This window comes from Podarcis melisellensis (assembly GCF_964234715.1).
Source record: "Podarcis melisellensis genome assembly, chromosome: 2".
NCBI lineage: Eukaryota > Metazoa > Chordata > Lepidosauria > Squamata > Lacertidae > Podarcis > Podarcis melisellensis.
This window is the reverse complement of record NC_138529.1, coordinates 15,332,787-15,355,343: the sequence shown is the minus strand read 5'-3', so window position 1 is coordinate 15,355,343 and position 22,557 is coordinate 15,332,787. Positions and strand designations below refer to the sequence as shown.

The 22,557-nt window shown below is 41.0% G+C and overlaps 1 protein-coding gene and 1 long non-coding RNA gene across 2 annotated transcripts in view; both read left to right on the top strand.

Moving 5' to 3' along the window:
• Positions 1-22,557, top strand: part of LOC309363078 — a 142,956-nt gene that overhangs the window by 89,684 nt on the left and 30,715 nt on the right. The gene's annotated exons all lie outside the window — the stretch shown is intronic.
• Positions 1-22,557, top strand: part of CERS5 (ceramide synthase 5) — a 38,815-nt gene that overhangs the window by 5,597 nt on the left and 10,661 nt on the right. The window contains exons 2-9 of the mRNA XM_081898862.1: positions 8,885-8,990; positions 11,726-11,856; positions 13,059-13,116; positions 13,510-13,560; positions 15,743-15,835; positions 20,169-20,297; positions 20,507-20,613; positions 22,350-22,506. Of these exons, the coding sequence (XP_081754988.1) occupies positions 8,885-8,990; positions 11,726-11,856; positions 13,059-13,116; positions 13,510-13,560; positions 15,743-15,835; positions 20,169-20,297; positions 20,507-20,613; positions 22,350-22,506 (832 nt within the window). The remainder of the gene's footprint in view (positions 1-8,884; positions 8,991-11,725; positions 11,857-13,058; positions 13,117-13,509; positions 13,561-15,742; positions 15,836-20,168; positions 20,298-20,506; positions 20,614-22,349; positions 22,507-22,557) is intronic.

Here is a 22,557-nt window from a genome sequence, read left to right as displayed (position 1 = left end):
ATTTTCATTATATTCTCTCTTAAGGCATTACATGCCGTAAACTTCATACTTGTGGTCCATAACTGTTCCCAGTCAGCCATCATAATGTTATGTCCAACATCTTGTGCCCATTTAATCATAGCAGATTTCACCGTTTCATCCTGGGTGTTCCATTTCAACAGCAAGTTATACATTCTTGACAAGTTCTTAATTTTGGGATCTAACAGTTCTGTTTCCCACTCCCTTTCATCATTTGTGTGGGAAGCAAATTTAAATGGAGGAGAGTTTCAAAAGTAGTTTGAATTATGGCAGGGAGGCTGTTGCATAAGGTCACAGGGTGAGTCAACAATGTATGCATCCAAATGGGTTTTCTCATTCTTTTTGTGTAACTTTCAGGAAACCACTTTTGAAATTGAAGCATTTCAAAAGTACCGGTAGTTCAGTGGAACTCTTGTACTGCTTGTGAGTTTCCCACAAGCATCTGGTTGGCCACTGTGAGACTGGACTTAGATGGGCCATTGACCTGATTCAACAGACTCTTCATATGTTCTTAATGTTCAAGATTAATAAAAATATTTTTTTCACATTTCAGCTATTATCTTGCAGTGTTTGCAGACTTGATGAGACCCTGTGAAGATGTGTACTGCTTTGGTGTAGTTCAGTCAAATTTTATTCCCTCAAATGCAGACTTTAGTGTGGTGTAGCTAAGTTAATTGATGCCTTTTGAGCCCTTTAATATATACAGTGGTACCTCTGGTTACGTACTTAATTTGTTCCGGAGGTCCGTTCCTAACCTGCAACTGTTCTTAACCTGAAGCATCACTTTAGCTAATGGGGCCTCCTGCTGCCGCCGCGCCGCCGGAGCACGATTTTTGTTCTCTCTCCTTTTTTAAATATAATTTTTATTAACAGGCCAATCAAATCACATTAGTTCCAAATCACATTAGTTCCAAATTATACAGCCAGATTTTAAATTTTTTGTTGGGGGTACACATACTTCAAGCTCTGAAAGGGGGTCCAAACATCACTTATATTGCTGCTTTAATTAGACAGTTCTATTCAGTTCTGTCCAGATAGTCCCTTTGTTACTTTCCTCATCTTCTTGTTGTTATCATATAATCCTTTCTTTGCGATCTCTGATAATCTTCACAAGCGGGTTAAAAACAAACATCCTCTGTGTGGGTTTTACACTTTCCAAAAATCATATCGCGTAAGGACAGACGCCATTTCCACACCTCCGTAAAGAACTTTCCCTCAGTCTGTCCGTTAATTTCCCCAGGCTTGCCAAATATATCTCAGAGGGCTCTGCCAGGTCTAGATCACATTCCGAAAATCATTCGCATTCCGATGACCCTGGTCCTCCTCCCCCCGTCCTTATTAGGCAAGCTAGTCTTGGCGAGACGCCATTTGAAACTGCGTCATAAAACTCCTTCGTTCTCTGATGTTTACCAATCCTCTCTTTGATCAATAATTCACTCCACACAGTTCTTAAATTCCTGCTTGTGATTAATAAATTGCAACGATTCTTCTTTCTGGGGTGGAGGGTTATTAATATCACATAAGGCAAAAAGAAAGAAAAGTTTTTTCCTCCACCCCCTTTCCGTTTCACTCCAAACATACCAGTCTTTTAATGGTGATTCATCACTTGATTTATTTGTCCCGCCCGTCACTCCGCTCAGAGATCCATTAATCAGCAGTCTTAACTCCCGATCTTCGCTTGATGTATGTGCTTTAGCTTCTTTCCAATTATGTATTTCCAATTATATATTTCGAGCCAAAGCGAACCAGTGCGCTGATTGGAGATAGCGTCAGGAAGAGCCGATTTCAAACGAGGGCTTGTGCCAAGTGTCCGTACCCCCTTCTTTCGAATCCGGGGGTGAATTATGGACACCGCTGGCAAGGCAGTCCCCCCATCCCCTTGGGGGGGGCAGGAAGGCTGCATACTTCCTATAGCAGCCTCTTAATTACCTCGTGTGGGTCGGAGAGATGTTATTGTCGGCCATCTTCCAATGCGCCCCCTGGTGGCCCCCGAGCACGATTTCTGTTCTCATCCTGAAGCAAAGTTCTTGACCTGAGGTAATATTTCTGGGTTAGCGGAGTCTGTAACCTGAAGCGTATGTAACCTGAAGCGTATGTATCCCGAGGTACCACTGTATGTAGAGTGATACGTCTGATGGACACATGAATAGAACATATATGGTATCTGTTGAATTTTCTTCTGAGGCTGCTTTATTTTTGTATTAAAATAGTACTATTTTCTCATAGCCTCAGCTCAGCAGAGGTGTCTTGTGAGTGGTCAATACACAGTCCAAGCTCGTTGGAGTTAAGTTTGCATTGTTAAAAACCTGCACGTAGACAGGAATTTAGGAAGATTACAGCTGGGACTGAACATCAGAGAAGCCATGAGTTCTACTCCAGACTTGGAAGTTAGGACTGAGATGGTTCAATGTTATGTGCACTGAACTTTTCAAAAATATGCATTTTAACAAAAGAGTGTAGATTAAAGAAAAACTTGGAGTGCATTGAAGTGCATAAACATTGGTGTGTCTGCTTTTGTCTCATTGAAGGATGCTGTAGTTGCATAAGGAAACAGAACCCAAGGAAACAAAGCAAATTGTATTTCAGAAACAAAATACCGGTATATGTTTGTTTCAGAAACAAAATGCATGTTTATAATCCTCAGGTGTCTTTTTAGATTATGGTTGACTTTTGGAATGTACTTTAGGGCATAAATGTTTATCTCTTGTATCTAGAGATGAATTGTGAAATAGCTTTCGGGTTGCTGGCCAGAACCTACTTAGCTGTTACTTGGTACCCTGGAAAATGGAAGGTTAAACCCCAGAAGATTTCTACATAAGACTAAACCCATGGAAGATTTTTACCTATTAATATTCAAACTTAATAACAGTGATGAGGTAATAGCCTTGCTACTGCACAGAATAACACATTGAATGTGATTCTTGGAGCTTGTAAGTAGAGCTTTTAAACTCACGAATGGTGTGGTCTGCTCATTGCAAGAGGAGTAGAGGGGAAGCATTGTAAATGGACTAAATGGGGTGTTTAAAAGGTCTAACAGTCTACATTTTCCTAAAGCTTCACTGTGCGGTATGATTCTGTGACTTTAATACTCTGCTGGGGACTGCCTCTTGCTGGAGAGTGTGTTTAGCCCCTTGCTGTGGATCTAGACATCCAGCCAAGCCTTTTATTAATTAGCCCACATGGGTAATCTGTCTATGTGTGGTGGAAAGTATAAGATACAGACAACGCTTTATATCAGGGGCTGATAACCTGCTGGCCTCCACTTGCTCTTGGACTACAATGCCCATCATCCCTCACCACTGGCCATGTTGGATGCAGCTGATGAGAAGTGGTCTAACAGAATACAGGGAGGCATAGTTGTTTAAACCAGGAAAGTCATTAATACCTGTATTCATCGCTGTCCTTCGCTATGACATATGTAGAAATCCCAAGTGGCCTCCTTTTAAAACTGAATTGTAACATGGCACACAGCCTTAGTTATGTAATACTAATTTAAAGACCCCTTAAATCAATTAAATGTTTTGCAATCTGACTTGCACAAGTGAAAGCATGGACCAGGGCCATCGTGGCTGATCTTAAACTTTGGAGATGATTATACTGGAGCAGGAGTTACTTGATAAAAGCTGCTTATACGCCAGCGTGCCTTGAATTTGATCCAAGCACACAGTGGTAAGCAATGTACTTTGTTTTCACCCAGTTTGAGATTACACTTCATACCAGTTAGCATCCGTTATACTTTCCAAACTGTCTTCGTAAGTGCAGCCTTGTGAATAAGCTTGCGCAAGTTACTAGCCTGCAAAAAGAAATACAGTACTAGCTTACTGGGGCTTGGCAGAGGTGGGATGGAGAGTTGTGCCCTCCTTGTAGCATACTGCTGCATTTCTAAGCTGACTATGGAGGTAGAGGGCTTGTCTCCTTTGGCAGTTGCTTTGCTGGGAGTAGAGGAGCAGTTGAGCACTTGGTTCCTCTCCAATCAGCCTGTTCGTTTGCTTTCATGGAATTCAATGCATTCACCTTCATGTAGTTCCTTGTCACTTCTGGTTACCAAGCTAGTGCTTAAATGAGAGGCTGGGTTGATACTGAGCGGTTCAAAAAGTTTGATCAATTTACATTTTTGTACCTTGTGGCACCTTAAAGACTTACATGTTTATGGTGGCTTAAGCTTTCATGGACTGGCATCCGCTTAATCAGATTCATTAAGTGTTATTTTTCAGCTGGCAACCTGGGCTCATGAAATGCCCATAATAAATACATTTGTCTCCTATGAGTGCCACACAACTCTTTTCTTGCTTTGTTATTTGTTGCAACTGGTTAGCAAGGCTGTACCTCTGAAAGGTGAGTTTCAGATGGTTAATTCATTGCAAGAGAGAAAAGTGTTACGCATTGATGCTTTATAGCAAGTTATATGAACTTTTTTTTAAAAACCCCAATAAAACTTCTGAAAGTGTATGGCATCATTTAGAGATTTGTTTCAGTGAGATAGATTGCACAATAGAACTCAGTACAAGTTGCAGTTGCTAATATGTATAATGATAGGATTGTATATGCAAACACTGCGTTGTTTTTTTATTAGGTGGAGTGGGGAGCCTTTAATGAGATATGCCAGAGTATGCCTTTTAATTCACATCATCATCTTGCTGTTTTTATTACATTTGGATATAAGACAAATACTGTAACTGAATTGGGACCTTTGATCTCTTCCATACTGGAGACACAGGCACTATGCCTGGTGTGGTGTAATATGAATTGAGCTGGTAACTGCTGAAAATGTAATAGGTAATTGATATGTGGGTTTAGCAAACTTCTCATCTAATAAAATATGCCCACAGCTGGGTGACTTCCATTGTTAGGAAAGACTGATGAGTGCAGATTCATCTACTGTACTTGGATCGGTTTGCTAAATGGCAGCTATGAAATCTTTGGTGATCAGTGCACTTCTTAAATGAATTTCTTCACCTTCTTCAGTTGCCCATTTCCATTACCCATTATAAAAAGAGGAATCCTGCACTTTTGAATTGAGGTGCCTGAAAACATACAGCCCTATAGAAAGGAAATGTGTTGTTGTTTATGCTGTAGGCTATGTTCTAGTTTTTGTGTAGAACATTATGGTCTAATTTTGGCAAACTAGTGTAATGTGTAATTGGTTTGGGCTGCTTGATAAACTTGGTGACATAGAGATGAACTACAGAACCAGTGTACTTACGACTAAAACAGGTGTACAGTTGTACCTTGCTTGTCAATTTAATGCATAGTCCGTTCGACTTACAGAACCATTCAAAAGCCAAGGCACGGCTTTCGATTGGCTGCAGGAGCTTCCTGCACTCAATCAGAAGCTGCGGAAGCCGTGTCGGACGTTCAGCTTCCGAAAATCGTTCGAAAACTGGAACACTCACTTGAAAAGAGAATTAGACAAATTCATGGAGATAGCTATCAAAGGCTACTACATGTGATGACTGCTCTGCCTCCACCATTGGTGGCAGTAATTCTTCTGAAAACCATTTGCTGGAAACTACAGGAGGGGAGAGGAGAGTGCTGTTGTACTCATGTTTTGCTTGTAGCTTTCTGAATAGGACTAGATGGGTCACCGGCATGGTCCAGCAGGTTCTTTGTATGTTCTTATAAAGGTAAAGGGACCCCTGACCATCAGGTCAAGTCGCGGACAGCTCTGGGGTTGCGGCGCTCATCTCGCTTTACTGGCCGAGGGAGCTGGCATACAGCTTCCGTGTAGTGTGGCCAGCATGACTAAGCTGCTTCTGGTGAACCAGAGCAGCGCACAGAAACACCGTTTGCCTTCCGCTGGAGTGGTACCTATTTATCTACTTGCACTTTGAACGTGCTTTTGAACTGCTAGGTTGACAGGAGCAGGGACCAAGCAATGGGAGCTCACCCCGTCGCGGGGATTCGAACTGCCGACCTTCTGATTGGCAAGCCCTAGGCTCTGTGGTTTAGACCATAGCGCCACCTGCATCCCTGCATATTCTTATGAGTTACAGTAAAAGCCATGGAAACCTTCATGCACTGCCTTTCACATTCAAATATATTAACCAAGTGTATGATGTAGCTGCATCTTCAGTGTAGCTGCTGCTGTTTTGTCTTCTAATTTAGTTTATTATCTCCCCTTCACCCACAGTGTCCCAGAGTAGGCTACAACAATGCTAAATACAGTCAAACCTAGGCTCTCGAACTGCTCTGTTGCCAAACATTTCGGCTCCCGAATGTTGGAAACCCGGAAGTAAATGCTTCGATTTTCAAACATTCCTCGAAAGAAGAACGTCTGACGTGGCTTCCGATGAGGCAAGAACCAATCAGAAGCTGCACCTCGGAAGTCGAACTGTCTTCTGGAACAGATTACGTGCGACTTCCGAGGTTTTGACAGTAAAGTATTAAAAATGTACAATCAGAAATATAGAGTGGGTCTTGAAAATATATTTACCAGGTTTTAAAGCCTAAGGTAAAGAGTGCTCTTTCTCTGTCTGTCTCTCTGTCTCTCTCTCTCTCTCTCTCTGCCAAAAACTGTATAGTGAAGTTGCCAGATGCACATCTGTGGGGAGGAGTTCCACAACCTACCTATAGGTACATGCTGGCATGCTAGTTCTACACAAATGTGCCAGTACCCATGATAAGTGCATTTAAGTATGTCCGGGGAAGCATGGAACATTTATATCAATAAGCATTTGCCTCTTGCTTGTGTCAGATTTGTTTGAGCTGATCCCTAAAACAGTTTCTGATCTGTTTAACTGGAACTTAAAACCACCCGTTATCGATGTACCGCCCCTCACCCTAGCACAGGTTAATCTGCCAGAAATGTAATGTTTGAAATGGCCCTCACGTTCCTTTCTTAAACATCTCTTTGGAAATGGGCTCCAGTACCTCTCGCTGTGGATCTGTGCTTTGAGTACTTGCACTACAGTACTAGACTGCAGAATTCTTTTCAAAAGAATGTTTTCTTTTTCCCTCCCATACATTAGGTATTATTCAGGGGAAGGAGTGGGCATGAAATTTGTGTTCTAAAAACTTCACCTATCTTAATGAGCATACAGTGGTGCCTCGCAAGACGAAATTAATTCGTTCCACGAATTTTTTCGTCTAGCAAATTTTTCGTCTTGCGAAGCACGAAATCCCATAGGAATGCATTGAAAATCAATTAATGCGTTCCTATGGTCAAAAAAAGTCCAAACAAAGCCAAATTTGGTACAAGAGTTTATTAAGTGCTCTTTAAAGTCACACACACTGTAAAGAGCATTTCAAAATTCAAACCCAGATTCTTGCAAACCCCTCCCCAACTGTTCCCCCAGCCACCCAGCACACAGAAATTCAAATCCAGATTTAAAAAAAAAAACAGAGTGGCCTAATGGTCACAAAAAATCATAAAAATGCAGGGGGGGGGGAAACACAAGCTTCCAGATTCTTGCAAACCCCTCCCCAACATCAAGTCCTTGAATTCCAAACACCCCAACCCAAAATCCAACCCCCCCCCAAAAAAAAGTTTTAAAAGCTTAACTTACCAAATGGCTGCAAATGAAGTTTTGGAAAAGCTTCAAAAATCACCAAAGTCTTCAAAAACCTCAAAAAAGGCTACTATGTACACTGCGTTCTATGAGATGCTCCTCGAAGTCAAGTCGCAACTGTATTAACAGTGTTAAGAAAAAGGAAACAAACTTGCAAGACGTTTTCGTCTAGCGAGTTTTCCGTCTTGCGAGGCATTCATCTTGCGGGGCACCACTGTATTGAGATGCTCAGGATATGATTGTGTATTGTGTTCAGAGAGTGTTTATATGAATGAGGAAGACAGCCAGAGTAGTATCTAGCTGGCCCAAATTTGTCTGTGACTTGTACCATATTGAAAATTCTATATAGAAGTAAGAAGATCCTGGGTCAGGTCAGTGACCTGCCTAGATCAGCATCCTGTTGACACAGGTCCTTGTGGGGAACCTGCAAGCAGAACCAAACAACAAGAGCACTCTCCCCCCTTACAGTTTTTAGCAACTGAGATTACTGTGTGACAAAAGAAACCCACAATTTTTTTGAGACATTCAAAAATATGTGTCTTACATTTTTCCCTCAATTAATGTAGCCTGAGATTACAACAATTAGCATATGGGGGTCCTCAAACAAAAGAGAGTTTAAAAGGGCAGTCCTCTAAACATTATTTCTAGAGCTTTTACGACCAAGTCACTGGTGGCAAAGATTGCTACTGGGCCCAAGCTGGTCTGGGTTCTTAAATTTGTGACACTTTGTAGAAACATTCATCATATCACTTGTCATCTTATATTCTATTTCTGATCTTTAGGGAAGAGTCCCTGCACTTATGTAGCTGAAACAAAAACACTCATGAGCAAGAGAGAGGTGAACCCCTGTGTTTGCAGAAGTAAAATCAGTATTTGGGTTGGGGCTGTGGGGGGCACAAAAGAAGAGCAGTGTGAACTTGGGATGCTCAGAAGACGTTGACTGTTGGAAGTTGGGTTGAAAGGGGGCGCGGCGGTTACAGAACACAAGGAATTCAAATTGCAGCATTTTGTTGCAGGTCCTTCTGGTAATGTCTAATAATTAATTTTAAAATCCTCTCATTGCTTTTCATCATTTTGCTAAACTGGCCAGTTATTTTATATATATATATCATGAAAATACATGAGGAAACTAAGGAAACCTTTTTCTGTTGTCGTATCAAACAGAAATGTGAAGTGAAACAAGCTTGCACTTCACTGAAATTTAAATAGAATTATTCTTTTAGGTGAGTGGTCTTTTGTGTGCATGACCATATGCAGGGCAGAAAATGTGACTGAAGTTGCAGTATATTTGGGATTTTCATATTCTGGGTTATTTTTCTCTGTGTTCATTTGTTACATCTTTGGGATTTTCCCTCCAGATTTATTGCAAGACCATGTGCTGCACTTCTTAACATTCAAAACTCTGAACCTCGCACAGCTCAACCCAATGCAATTCTAGAAAAGGTGTTTACATCTATCACTAAGGTGAGTGATGCTTCAAATTTTTGTTTAAATGCAATAGAATGAGTAGTGGTTATAAGAACCATACATACCACCTTGAGCTCCTTGGAGGCATGGGGGATATAAATGTTATTAAATTAAAAAAATGCTCATTCTTTCCAGTTCTGTTTTCCAGGGAAAATAAACTTTTCACTACTATAGTGAACATCTAGCTCATGGGTAGGCAAACTAAGGCCCGGAGGCTGGATCCGGCCCAATCGCCTTCTAAATCCGGCCTGCGGATGGTCATCAGCATGTTTTTACTTAAGTAGAATGTGTTCTTTTATTTAAAATGCATCTGGGTTATTTGTGGGGCATAGGAATGCATTCATTCCCCACCCAAATATAGTCTGGCCCCCCCACAAGGTCTGAGGGACAGTGGACCGGCCCCCCTGCTGAAAAAGTTTGCTGACCCCTGATCTAGCTACACATAACCAGAAAATCTGGCTACATGTGTTTTTTACATTGTTTTGTATGTGTTGCTGTTTACTCCCCACTTCCAATGTGTGTGTTGAGTGCGTACATCTAGTACTCAGACTATAATTCTGTATAAGGTTTGAACAGAAACCAGGCAAGGTACTGTTGAAGATAACTGATCATGTCATTTCCTCCATAGTTCTCAGTTTTTCTTTGAAGAAAATTACCGTACTTCTTTTCTTACTGTCACTACTAGGCTAATCTGTTGAGTTATTTTCCTACTGTCTGGGTTTCTCAGAACATTGATGTGTAGACTATAATGGAGGCAACCAGTGTTTTCGTTTTCTTTTTAGAAAAAGGGATGTTGATACTCACCATGAAGTTGTTAGAGAAAGTGTCTCAGTTTTAACATTAGGGGGGGAGGTGCTGGTGGTGCGTACCCCTAGATAAAAGGACTACTGTATTTGCAACAGTATTTAACAGAAGACTAACCTTTAGCAGAACTAGGAATGAAGGTTTGACAATAATTCACCCCCCCCAAACCTTACCTATGCTGAAACAGGCATATTTCCAAGAAACTATGGATTTATTTCTGTTTTATTCTTCACGGGATGGATCCCGGAGGCTGACTTCTTATTTCTGTTGAATGCTTTTAACTCCCTACTGCTGCTTTTAATTTATATCAAATACTCTATTGTAAGAATATCCCTGTCGTGCTCTGTTCACCTTGGCTACTTTTGTTAGCTCTGTCTGCTGATGGATGGCCACACCGACTCGGCCCTGGACACACTGACCAGATGCTTGGAAGCTGTGGCTGGATGGTTTCGTGGGAGCCGATTGAAACTAAATCCTTCGAAGACAGAGGTCCTATGGCTGGTTCTGTATGGCATGGGGATGAGAGACCAACTCCCTTCTCTTGCGGGGGCCCAATTAGTGCCATTGCCTTCCGTTAAGAGTTTGGGTGTAATCCTTGACGCCTCCCTTTCCATGGAGGCGCTGGTTACAGCAACAGCCAAGGCGACATTTTTTCACCTTTGCCGCATCAAGCAGTTGGTCCCTTACCTTTCCCGACCCGACCCGGCCACAGTGATCCATGCAACGGTCACCTCCAGGCTTGACTACTGTAATTTGCTCTATGCGGGGCTGCCCTTGAAGCTGTCCCAGAAACTCCAGCGGGTGCAGAATGCAGCAGCGAGGCTCCTCACGGGGTCTCTGCCAAGGGAGCATATTGACCCAGTGCTTTTCCAGCTGCACTGGCTCCCAGTGGAGTACAGGGTCAGATTTAAGGTGCTGCTTTTGACCTTTAAAGCCCTTCACGGCCTAGGACCCTCGTACCCACGGGACTGCCTCTCCCGGTATGCCCCACGGAGAGCCTCAAGGTCCATAAATAGCAACACCCTAGTGGTCCCGGGCCCTAAGGAAGTTAGATTAGCTTCAGCCAGAGCCAGGGCCTTTTCAACACTGGCTCCGGCCTGGTGGAACGTTCTGCCTCATGAGACCAGGGCCCTGCGGGATCTGATTTCTTTCCGCAGGGCCTGTAAGACAGAGTTGTTCTGCCTGGCCTTTGGCTTGGAGCCAATTTGATTCCCTCCCCCTCTTTCTTTTTTCTTTTTCCTTTCTCCTCCTGTGATGAGGCTGCATTTTAATATTTTAATGTTTCAGTATTTTAATGTTGTATTTTAATCTTGTTTTTAAGTTGTATTCATTCAACTTGTTTTTATTATTGCTTGTTAGCTGCCCTGAGCCTGGCCTTGGCTGGGGAGGGTGGGGTATAAATAAAAATTATTATTATTATTATTAAAGGCAAATGTAGGCATAGTTTTGAAAGCACTTGAATGGAAAACTAGTTTTGGTGAAACTAGCCTGGCATCAAATCGTGTTTTGCTGGCAGAATTCCAGGTGATGAAATCTCCGGTAGTATTGCCATCTTTTTGAAAAAGATAAGGAACATACTGCAAGCAGTCAGTAGAATAACCCAAAATGTAAAAATGCAGTGTAATACCCTACTGGTATGTTAAGCTTACACACTTTGGTTTTGTGTGGGTATGTGTTATTTCTTTGGAATTTGTTTTTCATGGCATCTTGCATCCACATTATTTTATATTATCATATTGGATCTTTATGTATATTTCTTATAATAATTTGTTTCTTGAACTGATTATTTAACCAGTGTTACTTTTTCTAGCAAAACTTTGTTGGTACAATTTTGTATAATATGCAGCAGATCGAAGAATAATTGGGTGATAATGGGAAGAGTCTGTTTTGGAAGGTAGCTAAGGAGTATGTGTGTGATTACCTTCTAGTGTCCAGATGCAAGAAGATTAGAGGGCTTGTCAAAACAACTAGATTGGGATGTCCGAAAAATCCAGCGCTGGTTTCGTCATCGAAGGAACCAAGATAAACCAAGCACTCATGTGAAATTCTGTGAGAGCATGTAGGTTTGTGTGTAGTTCACCTCTTACAGCTCCAATTGTTTTGTTTTGTTTTAAAGTTGACATCTTGTGGTCTCTGATATTTTGAAGAAAGGTATTCTTGTAAAACAGATGGCTATTCAGGCATTACTGAAAATTCTTTTAAGGTTATATCCAACTAAATGGTTGCATGGAACGACAACTACAAGTTCTGTTGCAACTGCTCTTTCTTCCCCTTGTGTGCCTCCAGTATCACCCTCAAATCTGCTCTAGAGGGCTAGAGGGAATCCCCAGAGCAGATTTGGGGGATGCATGGGGAAGGACAGAGAAGGGAAGTTCACTTGCACTTGTGGAAGTCTTTCCATGTGTGCAATGATTTAGCTGGATACAACACTTGTTTTTTTTTTTATTAGTACCAGGAGATACATTTGGGTGTTTCACCACTATTTGTGTTTCAGTGTGGTAAAATAGCTCTTTCACCTTTAGTTTGGACTGTACAGCAGATAGCTATAATTTCTAATCTTTATGCAAGCTATGTTTTATCCTTTGAAGTTATTTTCCATTGCATGCACTTGAATTTTTCCTGGGCCCTCGTTTCTTTTCATTCCCACTTAAATTTATTTTCTTACCCTTTTCTGCATGACCTCTATCACTATAGTATCTGAGCATCTTTGCCTTCCTGCCTGCTACTTCTGTGACTTCTACCTCTCTTCCTCAGTGGCTTCTTCCCCAAGATATTTGCTTTAGGTGAGTGGGAGTCTCATTTGACATCTGTCTGTCTTTGGTTTATACTCTAAATTGGAAGCTGCTTAATCGTAAGCCCCATTCCCATGTTACTTGTGAGTAGGGCGTTGCTGTGATTCATGCGATCCTGTCCCTGTTGCAGCATCTCCTCCTCCAAAAGATGTTTGTCTGAAGTGTCTGCAGTTGTCTGAAGTGAATGCTCAACCTGGAAGAATTATTGTGGGATCAAGATACATTCAGGAACTCACATTTTGAGGTTTTACCAGACAACCTTAGTGTCCCTGCATATGCTTTTTCCTCTCATTGTGGGGCTAGCATAGTTGTGTATATCAAAGTCTCCTACAGATATTTTATAGATCTAAATTATATTATGTTAAGTCTCTAAAACATGTTCGAGTTAATTTTGGATTTTCCCTGGTTGGTGCTTTACAACATCAATATATTTGTACCATATATTTGATTCTTACTTTTTCACTTCCAGGTGGAGGCTTGCATTTTCTATCTTTATATTTACGTATGGACTCAGAATTCTTTGGTTGGTGAGTATGTTGCATAATAATATATATTCGGTGGAATTAAATTAGAAGATTCATTTGGTCCTTGGGGACTTCCTTAACATTCTTATTTGGGTGGTCAGTTATTCCTTCAATTCTATCATGGCAGACCAGGAAAGGTAGCCTTTATATCACTCTTCATCTCAGGAATGCTGCAACTTTCACTTTTTGACTCCAGAACCAGAAAGACCAGTTCATGATTTGTGATGCCTTTTGTTTGTTGTTTCTTGAAAAGTGTGTTGATCCCTGTCTTACAATCTATGGTTGCTTGTATTGCGCAATTTCCCTCTCAATATAAGGGATCCCGTATCTACATGTTCTAGTTGTACAGTTTTCTAGTATCTTTCATTCGTTCATTATTATTATTTTTTAATCTAGTCACCCTGGTTTTGGGATACTCGACAATGCTGGTACAACTACCCTTTTCAGGTATGTGGTGTCTTTACTAAGAAAAGCTTGCAACAGTGTTAGGTATCATTTCCTGAAGTCGTTCAGCCTTTGACTGACCACTTTCCTCTTGAACCAGTTTGCCACTGGAAGTACTTATATATACACAAAGTTCCCTCATTTGATACAGCTTATCTGTCAACTTTGAGGGAAGTAACCTGTGGAACAGCTGTGGCTGTCAAAATAAGCATCTTGTTCTTGCAAATATATTTTCACATGTTAGAGCTTAACTTGGAGCACTGGTAAATCAAAGGTGATGCATTGCAGTACGTGTGCCTGGTTGTGTTTCAAAGTGAATTTGCAGATATGTCAAGAAAAACGTAATTCTTAGAGCAAATGGGCATATTATGCTTTGCTACACATTCCACTAGTGTGCCTTTCTGCCTGCCTTTTAATGATCTGGTCTGTGTAGGAGGTAATGGGCATACTTTACTTAGAATGTGTTTGATGCTTTAGTGCTAAACGTAAGGAATGAGGGAATACAAAATAGCTGGAATGATGCAATAGGGAGAGATTTATAGTGGCAGTTCTCTGTGTGGTGTAGACCTTCTTTTAGTCCTGCAGTCATTATGTAGATAGATTGAAAACTAGTGAGAAAAACTGTGTGTGCTGAAAACCATCCAGTCGCTAAATAAACACTCTCTGCATCTGAACTCACCTAAGTTTTTGTCTTGCTGCTGATCTATCAAAAAAGTGCTTTTTTATGGGTTTGAGGCTCCAAACAGTACAGGCTGATTGCTCTCTAGTTTTTGTTTGTTTTTTACATGATACTTGGATGGTAATGCTGAATTCTTCTCTGATCCTCCTCTTTTAAAATTGCTGTGTCTAAGTAACATGTATTTCAAAAGCACACATGGCAAGTAATCTGTGGCCTTTTCATTGTAGACACCTGCTAAATGGAAGACGCACTTTTTAATAGCTAGCTAAAGGCCTGTCAAGTTTTGCAGCCTGGGGAATAGACAGTTCTAGTCTTTTCTCCAACCAATCTACTTGTCTTCCCCCAGTCCTTAGCTTGTTACCCCTCATTGAGATTTTGGGAGTGGGGTATCAGAAATATTGCCCTTTCACTGAAAGCTAAGAACTATGACCAGGAGAAGGAAGTGTAGCTTTTTCTCATGGGGCATTTTGGTGTGGTCAGGCCACCAGGTTTCAAGTGGTGTGGGAGTTTGTGCTGCCACCCTAATGTTATCCTTAAATGCAAATGACAGCTGTTCAGTTTATATAAGGGTACAATTGGGTGTGATTTGGAGAGATCTGCCATCAGATCTCACTTAAAAAACCGCACATAATAGCAGCTCTGGGGGAAGAAGCGGGAAGAACCGAAAGAAAGGAGGATAGGTTTCTTTGTAATTACAATATTGAACACTTAGGTTATCATTTTACAGAATGGAAGGACATAAATACTTACCTGTTTAAGCCAGCAGTGGAGAACCTCTAATTCTCCTGCAGGTCAAATTAGGCTAGAAAGTGGTCCCAGATTGTCCTGCAAAGTTGTTTCCCCTAAACTACACCTACCTGCCCCACACCTGATGTCACATGTGACACCAATTGTGGACAGGCAAAGATTCAGGTACAAAGGAGCAATAGAGAATGGAAAAGTGTCTCCCAATTGCTTTTTGGCAAGCAAGCCTTGTTGTCAGCTTCAATCAGTCGATTGACAGTGATAGCAAACCCTGCTGAGATGGGCTGCACTTTGGAGCCCCCAGTCAAGGTTGAGCACCCAGTCCCTTGCCAAAGGAACACATGCCTATCGGTTTACAAGCCCTGCAGAGAAACATTCCATTTGCTTGCACTTTTTGAGATAAAATTGCACAGGCAAAGGGATGCTTCACCTGGGGTCATGATGACATCAGAAGATTGATAGGTGAGTGCTCCCAGCTATAAGTCAATTACATCCTTGGGGTTGGGGGACATCAGGATCTGGCTCTCTGGCTGGACTCAATTCCCTATCAGTGGTTTTAAGTATTTAAATCGGGGTGGGGAACCTGTGGCCTTCCAGATGTTGATGGACTACAGTTCCCATCTTCCCTGACCCTTGGGAGCTGATGGGCATTGGAATCCAACAGCATTTGGATGGCCACAGATTAACCATTCCTGCTTTAAGTAGCTCTTAATGCATATGTTGCATGCTGTTTCTAAACAAGACTTTCTTTCTGTTTTTCAGCCCCTATCATCCAGCCTTTGCTACTATTATTTTGTGCAACTGGCCTTCTACTGGTCTCTCATGTTTTCACAGTTTATAGATGTGAAGCGAAAGGTAATTAACTAGCTGTTTCCAGGAGCCTTAAACAATCCCATTAACCTTTCTGAATGAGGGGAAGAATCATTCAGTACCAAGTAATAGAATGACTGATTTGTATCTTATAATAAAACCTACTTTGATTAGAAGACTTCCATCAAATGCAAACCTGTGATGAGTGAAGTACGTGTATGTGTGAATGAATTATGATGACTCATGTGAGACTGGTTGAGCCTTTTATCCTTTTCTAGGAGAGGAACTAAGGAATCCTATGTATGGTTTTCTACATTTCCTAGCTTGGTTTTTTTTGAGCTATTCTGAAAGCATGGGTTTAGAGCAAAAACAAACACATGCCCTCAGCTGGAAAATGCATATTGAGGCTGTGCTGACCCGCATCTGAAGGGCACTGCTGAAGGTTGCCCTACATAGTGTTGTAGTCAGGTCCAATGTGAATCCGGTACAAATGTGCATTTAGATATGTGACATTGGACTGTCCAGGCAAATAAATGTCACTAGTTTCATGGGTTTATATCCTTTCCTCTTTCCCCCTGCTCCACAATATTGCTTTACCCAGGCATGCTATTAATCCTGTTTGTGTTTTAGGTTCCTTAAACCTGAATTTCAACTTGTTTTCATGCCAATAACTCTAGATTTCTCTGCTTAGATAGTGTTCAATGGAGAAATGCTCAGTAAGTTGTGATTTAGATGCTTTCCCAATTTGATTATGGAAGGAATTTAACATTTCCCATTTGATTGTTGAAAGCAGTAGCGTCCTTAAGGCATACGTTCAAAGGAGCTTACAGAGAGAGAAAATTAAAACTAATAATAAAAATTTAATTTTAAAGCTTTTTAAAATATATATATATATAGATCAGCTAGTCGAAAACATCCTTCCATGAGAAATCCAATTTACAAAAAGTGGTCTTGTGTTTCCTGAATAAGGTTCTGTGAATACAGTGAGCAAACTGAAATTCAAGAGTATAAAAGAAAAGTATGGAATCCCAAAGCCACAGACATTGTATTGCATTTCTGTAAGAAACAGACAGATAAAAATCAGTTGCATTAACATGTACATATAGCAGAGCACAAGGCACAAACAGGAGTTGAATAGTTGTGTTATAGTAGCTATAAGGATAAATATTTCAGACCTGGGAACTCTTTTGTAAAGCTGTTGATGTGTCCTGGAGTGATCATGATAATGTACCCCCATCATTTCAAAACAAAGGAACTGGGCTAATGTTTCTAGAATTTGAAGGATAGTAGAGGACAACGAGGAAAATAAATAGAAAATATTGGATTGAGATTATTTTAAATCCAATTACCACTGTCATCAATTGTCTGGGCCTAGGATGCATTTGTCTTTTCAGTTACTGCTCATATTTTGGCTGCAAACATTTTTGGCATTCTGTATAAATGGGCCATATTCAACAAACAGGAGCTGATGAATTTAGTTTTGAGATATTTTGTGGGTTGCAGAGGTACTGCCCAGTTACAGTGAATAGTTTCTAAATGCAATTACCAGTAAAAGAAGCAGTTGTTTTAATTGCTGCTGCCATTATTTGCTTTCTGCAAACCACTGGAAACAGATGCACCTGGAAGTCTCTCAGTACATTGTTGGAGAATAGGTGCTTTTCCAGAATGTCTTCTGTGTATGCATTCATGGGGAACAAGGCAACTGATTTGGCATTTTCATTATTTTTCTCTCGGACAATCATGTGAGCAGAAACCACCAGAAATTTAATGTCTCGATTGTGAGTTCTCCCTGAAATGTTTTGTGGCTGACCACTTTCACTAAAACACTAAAACATCTATATGCCTCAAAAAGAATTGCTCCAAAAATATTTGTATGGAGGCAAATGTTTCACACAAGCTAATCTTCCCTTTTTTGTGTCACTGTAACTGGAGTTAATCTCCAGTTAAATTATTATTATTATAATTATAATCTCTTTCCTTCAGCTGACCCTAGGAGAGGGAGATGTGTGTACTTCAGTTTACTCAGGCAGCCCTAGGAGAATCCTACCTAGTAACTTGTTGAAGAGTTAGTGAGTACACCTGTTAGTATTTTGTTGGCCTGTTAGTAGAATTACGGTACATGAGAAGCTTGGAAAAGAGGCAGTTTGAGTATTGTTGAATGCAATTGTTGTTTTTATATATACTTCCTAAACCTTGAGTCCCTGACCCAAGTCCCAAGGTACTTATTTATTCTGTGAACTGCCTTGGGACCTCTGGGCATCAGGCAGTATATAAATTCAATCAATCAATAAAATAAATACTCTAAGGTTGCTGTAGCATTGACTTTTCAGCAGTCTACATGGTATATTTTGCAAGGATTGTGAGTAAACTCAAAATAAAAAAATTCCTTCCAGTAGCACCTTAAAGACCAACTAAGTTAGTTCTTGGTATGAGCTTTCGTGTGCATGCACACTTCTTCAGATACCTGAAGAAGTGTGCATGCACACGAAAGCTCATACCAAGAACTAACTTAGTTGGTCTTTAAGGTGCTACTGGAAGGAATTTTTTAATTTTGTTTTGACTATGGCAGACCAACACGGCTACCTATCTGTAACTGTGAGTAAACTGCTTTCAATGAAGGAGTGCCCAGCATTGGCTGCTTATCATGAGTCTTGGTTCCTAGAATAGGCTACCCAATCTGTACAGATTCTACACCCAGAATGGGAGGTTGCTGAAAGAAAAATAAAAAAGTCTATTGTCTTACTCTGGCACCAGTGATTTTCTCCCAAAGCAATACCTTTACTGATAACATTTCAGATTACAAAAAACCCTAATTTTATCTTATTCAAACTGACTACATTGAGAGACACTCCTATATAGCAAATAACCCTGTTCTGCAATGTCCCTCAGATCAGCCTCCATACCTGAGGACTGGAAAGCAGCCAAAGTAGCACAATAATATATATATATATTTTTAAAAAGGGTTCCAGCAGGGATCCTGAAAATTACAGGCTGGTTAGCTTAACATCTGTCCCTGATGGAAAGTAATGTTAAAGATAAAAAACCAACTATATAGAACAAGGGAAAGTCTCGTCTCACAAACCTATTGGAATTCTTTGAGAATGTCAATAAGCATATACAGTCGTACCTTGGTTCTTGAATTTAATCGTTCCGGAAGTCCATTCAACTCCTTGAACCGTTCGAAAACCAAGGCACGGCTTTTGATTGGCTGCAGGAGCTTCCTGCACTCAAATTGGAAGCTGTGGAAGCTGTGTCAGACGTTTGGCTTCTGAAAATCGTTTGAAAATTGGAAAAATCACTTCCAGTTTTCAATTGTTCAGGAACCAAAACGTTTGGCAACTTAGCTGTTTGACATCCAAGGTACGACTAGATAACAGTGATCCAGTTGGCTTGGACTTCCAAAATACAGTGGTACCTCGGGTTACAGACCCTTCAGGTTACATACGCTTCAGGTTACAGACTCCACTAACCCAGAAATAGTACCTCGGGTTAAGAACTTTGCTTCAGGATAAGAACAGAAATTGTGCCATGGCGGTGTGGCAACAGCGGGAGGCCCTATTAGCTAAAGTGGTGTCTCAGGTTAAGAACAGTTTCAGGTTAAGAACAGACCTTCGGAACGAATTAAGTTCTTAACCAGAGGTACCACTGTACTGTACCTCACCAAAGACTCCTGAGAAAGCTTAGTAGTCAAGGAATAAAAGAGATCCTCTTTCAGATCAAGAATTGGTTAAGATGCTGGAAGCAAAGTGTAGGAATAAACAGACAGTTCTCCAAACAGAGAGAAGTAGTGGGGTTTTTGTCTTTTGACTTGCTAGTAAATGATTTGGAGTTAGGAGTGAGCAGTGAGGAGGCCAAATTTGCTGATGATGCTAAATTGTCCAGGGTTGTTAAAACAGAAAGAGATTGCGAAGAGCTCCAAATTGGCCTCTCCAAACTGAGTAAATGGCCAGTGAAAAGGCAAATGCAATTCACTGTAAACAAGTGTAAAATGATGCAAAACATAATAATCTTAACTTTACGTACATTCTCCCAGGGTCTGAACTGCATGTGACAGACCAGGAACAAGAGTAGATAACTTGATGAAGATGTTGGCCAAGGTGCAAATCCCATGTTGTCATTGCTGTTGAGGATCAGGAAACTTTCTCACTTGGAAGAAAAGGTTTTCAATAACACTAATGGCACACCAGTTTGATTTGTGATGAAGTGATGGCTGTACACATTTCTAGACCGCTGTTCTATAATAAATCATTGTGATCTTGAAAGCAGCTCACCTTTGTGTCAGAAAGAAGTTTGTGGGTGCTAAACTAAAGATTTATTATGTATTATGTTGTGTTCCTTGCACTCCATAGTGATATCATGCTGGTACTTGTTTTTTCAGGATTTCCTGGTCATGTTTATTCATCACTTGTTATCAGTTACACTCCTTAGCTTCTCCTATATGAACAACATGGTGCGGGTAGGAAGTTTGGTTTTGTTGGTTCATGATATAGCAGATGGCTTCCTAGAAGTAAGTACCTCACACAGTTCTATCGAGTTTTTACCACTGTATTCAAATGGCTTATTTGTGTTAGATGCTTTTAATTTTTTTCTAGAAATCCATTTGCATACAACGGAACAAAGTAATAACCATTTCTTAAACCATTTCTTAAATGATGGGATTATTGCATTGAAGTCTGGAGGAGTTTTCTTAGAGCTTCTCCCTTTTCCCCCCCCCAGGTAGCAAAAATTGCCAACTATGCCAAATACCAGCGAGTCTGTGATGCCACCTTTGTACTGTTTTGTGTGGTGTTCATTGTTACTCGTTTGGGGATTTATCCTTTCTGGTAAGTATTTACTGGGATTGAGGTGGGGGAGAGCAAGTCAAGGGATAACTTTAGGGGTTCATTGTGCCAAGAGTCTGATACAGACGATTAAACAGCTGTAGCACACAGGTAACCTCTGTAACAGGACCCCTTCACAGATGTGTGATAAGAAGCATATCTCCTGAAGGACTTGATTGATTTTGGGACTCAGGAAGCAAAAGGGCCTGGCAGAATGTGTGAGGAGGCATCAGGAGCTCCAAGTTTTGGTTGTGCTGTTTCAATATTTTATATACAATGGCAAAATACTTAAGGTGGGCCCTGAGTTGGGTTTCAATCTCTTCAGGTTGCACAGTGCCATTGCAGCTTGTGCTCGAGAGGCAGGATATGGAATGTGGTCCCTGGTCTCCATTCAGTCATAATGCCAGAGGTCCTCTCCCCCTGTTGCAGAAGGGGCCAGTTTGAATCAGTGGAGGTTGTTGAACAGTTCCTCTTGATACTATGTGCATTACTTGTGTGGATACAGAGGTATTGGAAGGGAACTCATTGAGTATCACTTGTTATACTGTGTGGCTCCTGCTAGCCACTCAGAAAAGGTGTCCTGCTTCAACTTTATAGATTTCTGGATTACACAGGGAGCCTACACAGGTAGAAAGCGCTCTTCAGGAGTTGCTGTTAACGCATGAGAATCCAGGAGGAGTCCTGCAACCCAGGGTTGCTCCTTTGTGCTGAGTGATTTGGGAAGAGGAATTAGGCTCTCCAGCACATCTGCATTTGAGGTGTGATCGACAGATGTCCCTCTGAGCCAACTCATGCCAACTTTCTATCCTAGTTATCATTTTCAGCTATGGCAGTAGAGTACTCCCTCAACCGAGGAGAGATTTCAGAGTAATAAATGACTTGAAATATCTTCTTGCACTGGTGCATTGGTCTGTGCAAGCAAACAAATCTTCTTACTACTGGCCCCACTGATTGTGATTACGCCATGGCAGCCTGTACGTATTGTTGCTATATCACTCAGCAAGCCCTTGGCGTGTGGTAGGGAGCCAGTGAATCTTTAATGCTGTTTCCACTGCTCTTATTGTAATCCCCCTGTTTCCCGGGTATGCCTGCTTATCTCAGATTGCAATGGGAAGTGACTTTGCTGTCTCAGTGGTTGCATACTGTGTAATGCCATACTGCACTTATCAAATAGCATGCGGTGGCTCATGTAGAAACTGTTTTTCCCTTTAGAGGTGGGAAGGTCCCTCCTCCGAGAGTGCAAAGGCAGGTTTGACTAATGAAGACCTGCGGGAGGAGAGTTTCAGGTTCTCTTGAGTTCTAGCAACCAGAGGCCTCAGATTTCATTGGCTTTCTCCCTTTTTAAAGTCCTTAATAGATCTGATATTTTCCTGCTGCAGCAAGGTGCAGTGGGGTAAATCACACATTTTCTGTCAGTGTAAGGCTTCCTAAATCCATTAAACATGTAAAACCAACAGACCTTTTTATTTTTTTCTGGAAATAGATGAATTGCTAAGCATTTCAGCTCCTGACTCAATCAAAGCATTAACAAAAACTGAATGGAGAAGAAACCTGTGCCTCTGAGATGTCCACTCATATACTGAGATGTCTTAAGACTGGAGGCATTAACATTCCGTAAAGGAATTTTTTTATGGGGCAGATGTTTTTGTAGTCCAGTCAGCTTGGTTTCTATCTAGAAGCTGGGAGTTGTGAAAGATAAGCAAAGTGCCAATATAACAACTCACTTCTTTGTCTTGCAGGTTACTGAACACAACTTTGTTTGAAAGCAAGGAAATAATTGGCCCTTATCCATCATGGTGGCTATTTAATGGGCTTCTTCTAATTTTAGAAGTTCTAAATGTCATCTGGTCCTATTTCATCATTCGCATTGCCTACAAGGCCCTGGCACGAGGGAAGGTATGAATTCCAACTTGCTTAAGCACTGGGAACTCCCAGATACTTGCTTCC